This window comes from Austrofundulus limnaeus, unplaced genomic scaffold, assembly GCF_001266775.1.
Source record: "Austrofundulus limnaeus strain Quisiro unplaced genomic scaffold, Austrofundulus_limnaeus-1.0 Scaffold10, whole genome shotgun sequence".
In the NCBI taxonomy this organism is placed as follows: domain Eukaryota; kingdom Metazoa; phylum Chordata; class Actinopteri; order Cyprinodontiformes; family Rivulidae; genus Austrofundulus; species Austrofundulus limnaeus.
In genome coordinates this window covers 3,878,387-3,886,786 of record NW_013952412.1, presented here as the reverse complement: position 1 = coordinate 3,886,786, position 8,400 = coordinate 3,878,387, and the positions used below count along the sequence as shown (strand labels likewise).

At 39.4% G+C, this 8,400-nt stretch overlaps 1 protein-coding gene across 1 annotated transcript; it reads right to left on the bottom strand.

The window, feature by feature from the left end:
* Positions 1 to 647: 647 nt before the first annotated feature.
* Positions 648 to 6,503, bottom strand: depdc7a (DEP domain containing 7, paralog a; the record flags this gene model as incomplete). Its single annotated transcript, XM_014001893.1, is given in 4 exon segments — positions 648 to 840; positions 931 to 1,061; positions 1,431 to 1,896; positions 6,324 to 6,503. Coding segments are annotated over 4 exon segments (830 nt in total), but the record flags the coding sequence as incomplete, so codon positions are not given.
* Between the last annotated feature and the right edge of the window lie 1,897 nt (positions 6,504 to 8,400).

The window sequence follows — 8,400 nt, the reverse complement described above, 5'->3', positions numbered from 1 at the left end:
GAACTAAGCTGGAAAACTAAATATGAAATTATTAAATTATAAAACTTGAGGTAAAGTTCTACTTTTTTATTTAGTTGGTGCATTTATTTATTTGTTATTTTTTTAGTTGTTTACTTATTTATTTATTTATCTATCAAGCCATTTATATACAGTATTTCTGCTTTTATTTTTAATTATGTCAGTTTTAGTCCTCCATAGAAAACATAAATGAGCAACAGAATGTGTGCTCTTAAACATGGATTGTGAACCATACATTTCTGCAAAAAACAACAGCTTCTCATTGGTAAAATGTTAATGCACTAAATGAGAAATGGAGTAACCAGTTTAGAATTATTAAATACTAATTTATGATATTATGTTGACTCCATTTTTACTGAATTTATTTATTATATTTGCTGTTGAAAATATATTTTTTTCCAATCATAAATGAGAAAGTTTCTAAATAAATTCTGATGCCAACAAGACTAACACAAGTTAGGGGTCTTTTGTCACTTTCAGTAAGAAAAAAGAAAAAAATCACTGTCCACATCTTCACACGGGTGTGAAGAATTTCCAACATGTGCAAAGCATCAAGGAGAGAAACACTGGAGCAAAGGCTGGAGTCGAATCAGGACATTTTTGCAAGTGACATAATTTATAAGACTTACTGTGCTTCACTGAAGGCTTTCAGAACCTCTCTGTCCAGGTAACTTGATGAATACGACAGGTCCGGATCACCGGCTGTGTCATGCAGGGCAGTTCGAGACGGGGCCTCTCCGTCCAACAAGTCCTCCAACAGGGGGAGCTCAATGAGCTGCAGCAGCCTGGACACAGTCTGCTGGTGCCAGACTTCACACAGACCTGATGACATCACAAAACAAAACGCCATACATTTACTGCACAACACCACCAATTCAAACCATGTCCCGCTTTAGCATCTGGACAACTTACACTCCTGAGAGAGGCCGAGCCGGATCATTTGAGGAGTGATGGTGGAGTTGAGGTCCAGGTTTTCCAACACGTCCTCCAGTAATTTGCCTCTTCTCACCGGGGAGTGGGTGGAATAAATCCGTATCTCTTCACTGAGGAGTCACAGGATGAGAGCAATCAGTGGAGACGATGGAAGAAAGATTTATTGCCGAAACTGTAAATAACTTTAATCATTCAGCCTCCGGTTGTTGCCAGATTATCTGTCACTGTCTTTTTGAAGGATTCTTGATGTTTCAGAGTTCCCTGCTGTGCACATTTCCCCTGTCAGAACAGCTCTGAGTCTGATTGTTTAGATGTTTTAGATGTTTCAATTAAAACTACCTAAAAAAAACAAATCATAAACAAGCATGGCATTTGTCTCCACGTCTGAAGCCGTTTTGTCACATTTGTAGCCTTTTTTAACTATTGTGATTCTTTTGTTTTTTATCTTTCATGTCATATGATAAGAAAAACGGGTGTACCTTTCATGTGACTGAGTATAATTGTTCTTGTTCTGGTTTTGTTTGGTTTGTTTTCCACGGCGTCTTCCGTTGGTAGCTGCCGTTGGGGAATTGTTGTCAGTCGCTGCCGATGAGGTGGTGATCTCTGGACTCAAGAATCTGTACAAACTGCCACTGCTGTCCTCAAACCTCCCTTTCTTCTTTTCCTTCCCGAACCCTTTGACGCCCACAGGCTCAAACACCCTGGAGTCCATGAGGACGCGACATAGATGGACCGCCTTGTAGCGAGGCACCGCCTCATCGCCGAAGAAGCGACTCTCGTTGATGTGGGTCAGCACCACGTCCACGGCCTCTGACCCCAGGAAGCAGTCGTGGTACGACTTCAGGGCATGGCGTCTGTGCTTCACCTCCACTTGAGTCTGCAGACTGGAAATGATGCTTTTCCAGATTAAGGTGTATGGGAACGATGTCCCAGCCATGCCTGGTTCTGATGGGGAAAAGAAAAAAGGAGAGATGGTCAGAGATGGAAAAGTGATGACTGTTCAAATTAGAGATAAAACGCAGAACAGGATGAAGATTCTGGGAAATGTTTTTTTATTTTATTATTATTATTATTATTATTATTATTATTATTGTTGTTGTTATTATTATTTTTTTTAAGTATTGGCCATTTTGCAAACTTATCAAATTAAATTGCATGGTCAAGATATCATGATTTGGGTTGTCTCTGCCCACAGGACAACATGTTCTGCAGAGACCCCCTTCTCAGATATTTTTAAAGGATTTTTTTTCTTATTTATTTTATTACAAAGCAGGGTGGTCTTTTGGTTCACCTGCAGATATGTCCACAGATTTTATGTGCCAAAAAACATGAGATTAAAAATGACTAAATCATTCAAAAGCACATGCTTTGTTACTTTAATTTAGTTTACATTTTGGTTACCCATAATTTATTAAACAGACTTATTTTTACTTCTTCTCCTTACATTTCAAGCAATTATCTGTACATTGTTATTTCTATTTCAGTCTAGCTTGTTGTAAAAAAAAATCACGCCTCCCTTATAATGTGAATTTAATTTTGTTTGGATAAGAAGTATAAATATATCATTAAAACACCCAGGTTTGTATGTGATGTATGGCACCTGGTTTTGACACAAATCACACTGAACTCCAGCAGGACACGTCAGATGTATGTAGCCATGAAGATGAGCATGACATATATATATGCAGCTGGAACAGAGAGAATAGTGTATCCCAAACTTTTTAACATGAACATTTTAATCAAATCTTACAGTAATTATGACCTTTAGATTTTATTTGATGTTTTGTGCACGTCAGCTCCCAAAGTAAGTCATTTTGGAAATTCTTACTGCCTTAATACTTAATACATTTTATATCAGAAATTTACTTTTGATGCTTTAAATGTCAAACACTTTGAGACTTTTACTCAAGTAATATTCTTAGGAAACTAACTTTTATCGAGGTAATTTTATGGTAAAATACTTGCACTTTTATTGAAGTATCACTTTGAAGTACTTCATACAACATTGTTCAAAACTCTGAGTGGCAGTGAAAGGGAGCATTTTAAAAAAAGACATTTTTCTCTTGATTTGAACTCCTAAGCTGATATTAGTGTAAAGTTTTATGTGTGCAGCACGAATCTGTGGGTCACTGTGAGGTACTGTATTTCAGACTAAAGCTGGAAATGGACATTACTGCGTCCCTTAAGGCCCCGTCACACTATGACATTTTAGATAACTTGTGCCAACTTATGAAAACAAAATTTCCACTAAATTACTAATAAAAGTTATATATTTTATCAGTTTATTTGCATTACAGTAAGCACACTCCTAGAAGAGGCTTCCAGTTAAAACGTATGAGTTGTCTGAAACATTATAATGTGACATGGCCTTTAGACTGACTCAATGCTTCTTAAACAAACACATAAACCCATTAATATTAGGCTTCACTCAAATTTTCATAAACTTTAATCTGTTCTGTGATCCTACAAATAAATTATGTAATTCATCACATGGTTTGAGTAGAGAGACAACTGCTCTTTGTTTTTTTTCTTCCCAAGCAGCACTCCCTGTCCTCAGTGGGAAGTCAAAACATCAAAATCAGTGTTGAAGTCGCTGCACATGGGTGTGAACACACAATTCTGCATATTTACACAAACATACATGATCAGCATCCAATTTGTCATCACGCCTCCTCGTGTGTTTGATGAGCCCACATGACAAGGAGGACTCATCCTCTGTCACAAGCCAAATCAGAGAAAGGAAAGCAGAGCTGCCCTCATAGTGAGGCTTCCCTCTCCCAACGGGAAGCAGTTTAAACCCGCTGAGCAAATGTTAGGAGAGGATCTGAGAGGCGCGCTCAGGACAGAGGCCATAAATCAGGCTCTGACAGCAGCGACCAGACTCTGTGTTATGATGACGCAAACATGACAAATGCAATTACTGACCCATCTGTAAAAAAAAAAAAAAAAACACCCAGAAGCATCCAGAGCAGAACAAGCAGATGTTCTCCTCATTTCAAAGACACAGCAGCTGATTGAACACAGGAAGGTGTGGTGATCTGTTGATTAATGAGATAAATCTGTTTCGAACCGTGCCTCTCTCCCTCTTGGGAAGGAGAAGACGAGGCCTTAAAATGAGGGTTTGCACACAAGGAAGAATTTGCGCTGCAGCAGCTGGTGAATGATGAGTTTACATGCAAAACAGGTTTTATGAAGATATCTGATGAGATTCAAGTTTTTGGACAAATGGTCTAAAATCAGTTTGAGAGATCTCCATGGCTTGCAGTCTTTTTATTAAAGGGGACATATCATGCAAAAATCCACTTTTTTTAGCCGTTAAATAGCTTACATTTTGTTGCGTGGGGTGGGGTCTCTAGGAGTGCAGAAAAGTTTAATTTAGTCTCTCCTGGTGCTGTGTAGATTTCTTTATATTCTGTTTGCAGAGCCGGCTTTTGGCATAGGCGAACTAGGCGGTCGCCTAGAGCGCCATCTGCTGGAGGTGGCACCAAACTGCAGAAGAAAAAAGTAATCATTTGTAATCCCTGGTTGTAACTCTACTCAGTGCCTCTTTCAATTAGCTTTGTCTTAAAAAACTATGATGAAGTATTGCAGGAAAAATAAACTACTCTACGCATAACACCCCCACCCCAATGCAGCAAACGCCCCACCGTCTCTTTCATTTGATTGACGTTGCACTGACTTGTCCTGATCTGACACTCTGACGGGGGAGGGGCTAGCAGTGCCTCTCAGGTAGCTGTTCGTGTTGACAAACTCAATAACAACAAGTCTGTATTTTGTTGTCCCATACATGTCAACCTCTTCTGACGTTTACCTGTAGAAAAAGCCTAAAAAATCCGCAAATTTTGCCAAAAATCCATACAACTCGCACGCGGGGGCAAATAAATCTAAGTTTACCATAGTACCTTACACTGTCAAACTTGCTTTTAGGGGTTCAAATTGGGGGTGGGTGGGACATATTTTTTTAAAGCCGTTCAATTTTCTTAATTTTCAAGGATGTTTTCCAAACTATTTGCGACAGAACTGACAACTAAGATCTGGATTTATAATTTACACCAACTACCGTTTCGGGCACTCCCACTTCAGCGTGTTTACAAACAATGCTTCAGGGGAGGGGTGCTCTGTTGGGCTGGAGAGCAACTGCAGACTGAACTCCTGGGAGGAGCTTTGTGTAAATAGGCGGTGCTTTGTACCAGCTAAGCGTTTAGGCAGCTCCACACGACTCCACAGGAGATTCAAGGATTTCTCAAACGTGCATGAATGAGTCAAAGGGCATGTTTTTGATGAGGGAATGACATTAAAACATGATATAAAGCTAAAAAAAGAGTTGATTTTGCATTACACCCCTTTACTCACAGGCAAAGCATTCAATATATTTTGTAGACAAGATAAGACATCTTTCATTTAGAATTAGACCATCTGGAGAATCTCATCAGGGGGTCTTTAATCCGGATCTGATCAATGCCCTTTAATTCTTATTAAAAATAAGTAGGAAAAAAGTTGGGGGAGGTCAAATGTGGATTCAGTTAATCCTGAGGCCTCTGAGCTCTGTCAACTCTTGTTTTTTGTACCAGACTGAACCCAGTTTCCTTCACTGTTGTGACTTTTGTGACTTAATTAAAGTTTTTATTAAAAGGAGGGGGAAAAAGAAGAGAATCCCAGCAGATAGAATGATACAGTGAGTGGAGGATTACAGCCAAGGACAACAGAGCACCATGTGTTTGCACACATCAGAGGGAGTAAATAATCACACAGGGAGCAGAGTGCTTCACACAGGGGGAGCCTATTCCCAACACACACTCCGGGCAACAAGAAGACAAACAAATCCAGGTGAGGACAGGTCACCGGCGGGTTGATCTTGGTGCCAGGCAGAGATTTTTATTCCTCCAACACAAAAAATGTAAGATTAACTGGTCTGGCTCCAGGACTCAACAAGAACCTGAGGGGTCCATGTGGTCCTTGACTAAATATCCTGCACAGAGATGATGGCGCACACATGTGGAAACACATTAACCCGGCTGGACACAAACACAACAAAAAAGAGTTGTGTAATAAATGTTTATGATCTATAATTTCTGCACTGCTTAAAAGCTTATAAAAAAACATATTAGTGTCAGAATAAAGTTTTCCTTTAGAATTTTTTGTAAACTTTATTTAGGTCATATTTGTCTTTCTTTAACACAAATTCAGCTGCTTTAATTTCCTGATTGAAAGGTAAACTGCGCCGGTTAGAAAATCTCTGCGCTTTGATTGTGCGTAAAATGGCAGACAGGGACGCGTGARAAGAGCCAAGTTAAACAAACAGCAAACAGATTAAAACTGACAAAATGTTAACCACGACGAGAGCAGCTCAAATGAAATAAATCCTGSTTTACCTGATTTTTGGTGGCTGCGGGGACAACCGTCCCTCACCATGTCCTCTTCCTTCGATTCCCAAGCGTGACGCACCGCAGCCGACTGCAGTCAAACCCGAAACTGGCTGTCCTCCCACCTGCATGCATTATTCATGTCCCAATCACAGAGCGCGCAGCGTGACTGCCAGCCTCCCACGGATTCCCTGGACTTTAACAAAAGGCGCATTTTTAACGCACTGGATTTTTGGCGCTTCTTCCTGCTGAAACTGCGCTGAAGGGGGATGGATGATCCAAATAGTTGGAGCGCAGATTTATTTATTTATTTTCATTTTATGAAAGGGATTATGGGATCTCCAAAACACCCTTAAATGTTTTAACTMATCTCTAGAAGAGGTAATATAGTTTCAGTTCAATTAAAAAGTCAAAAATAGATAAACACATAAAAATCCAGGGAGTTGCACACAATTTGTTACGTCATACCTGCTCTGATGAGAACAACACATCACTTCCCACACACTGGCATTTATTAAGATTTATTCCAGGTAAAGTGGAAGTGATTTAGGCCTATACCTGTTTTGGAAAGATAAAATAAATTTTCTTTCATCACATGACAGATTTAAAACAGGTAATGACCAACCTGAATGTAAACACATGAGCTGTTGTTGGGACATCTTTCACAAGCAGGTTTTAACTTGTTGACTTCAGAGTGACAAAAAAAAAAAATCAGACTAAAGGTTCTGAAGAAACACAAATCTTGACTAAAGGGTGAGGCATGCACCTGGGATGAACCGGTTTGATCAGTCCTTCTATTTTTGTCTTTTATAAAATGGTGAGTGTATAAAAAAAAGCTCTTGCGGGCTTAAATTTAGACATTAGAAATAATCTGAATTAAGAAGTGGAAGCATTTGCCCTTTAGTTTGAAATTCTTAAAGCATGAAAGAAAACGTTTTTCTTTGAAACCACTCTAAAACTATAGGGCTATTCAAYTGGTGGCTCRTGGGCCACAYCTGGCCCGCAGGTGACTTCCATCTGGCCCACCAATGAGGTCCCCCTTCCACACACACAAATAAAATGAATTAAAAAAATTTTTTACTTAATACAAAAATAGATTTCAAGTCATTTGTAAATGTAAATTTTATGTTTCAGCTCAACAAAATAACTGTAAAAAAGTAAAAGATGATACTTTCTCTGTTACWTGCTGCAGGATTTCACCTACCATTAATGAGCTTCATCGTGTATCATGCACTGCATGGTAAAATATACTGTGTTGACTATATATTGGGTCTTGACATAAAACTGGAACTTAAAGTCACCACCTCTACTACATTTAACCAATCTTGTCAATCTAGTCAGTCCACTGACTTTGTTGTGCACAAGTGCTAAAACTGCTTTACATTGTTGCCCTTAAGGCAAGAACCCAGTGCATTGTAGGAAATAAGCTGCTGGCCTCAAACAGCACAAAACAGGTCATTAAGAAAGTTTACAAAAGCAGGATTTCTCTAGAATGTTGATTAAATGTAGACCAAGTTTTATAACTGTGTTTATCCCTTATGCACAAATTATTTTGAGTGAAAAATCAAATTGATATTTTCGTACGTCGGTGATGGAAAACCAAAATGTTGGTCCTACCTTAATAAAACTGTTAGTGGGTAATTGTAAACAGGGAAACTCTTGACATTTTGACCAATTGTAAGAATTGAAAAAGTGACAAGGAGTCAGATTTACTGACAGGGGCAGAAAACTGGTTTTACGGCAACAGCACGATGTGTTGGTATTTTGTAAACTTGCGACCTTCCGTGCTTAGGAAGGAAACGAGGAAAGCAAAGGAGAGGGTGCTCTCGCCATCAGAAAACCTAGTCAACAAGGTCAGAGAGGTGTTTCAGTCTCCTGACACTGTTGGTGTTCCTGGAAAGCTTTGCATGTTTCTTTTTGCTTCCCCTTCATGCCAGCTGGTCCTGAACTGTTGATTGAAGTTTTGTTTTGAAGTCAAGTGTGTGTGTAGCGGTGCCGTCACTAGGCCTATTTTAGGGGGGCTGGAGCCCCCCCCCTCCCACACACACACAAAATGTTTTAAAGCCCCTCTAAACTATTTTAGTGT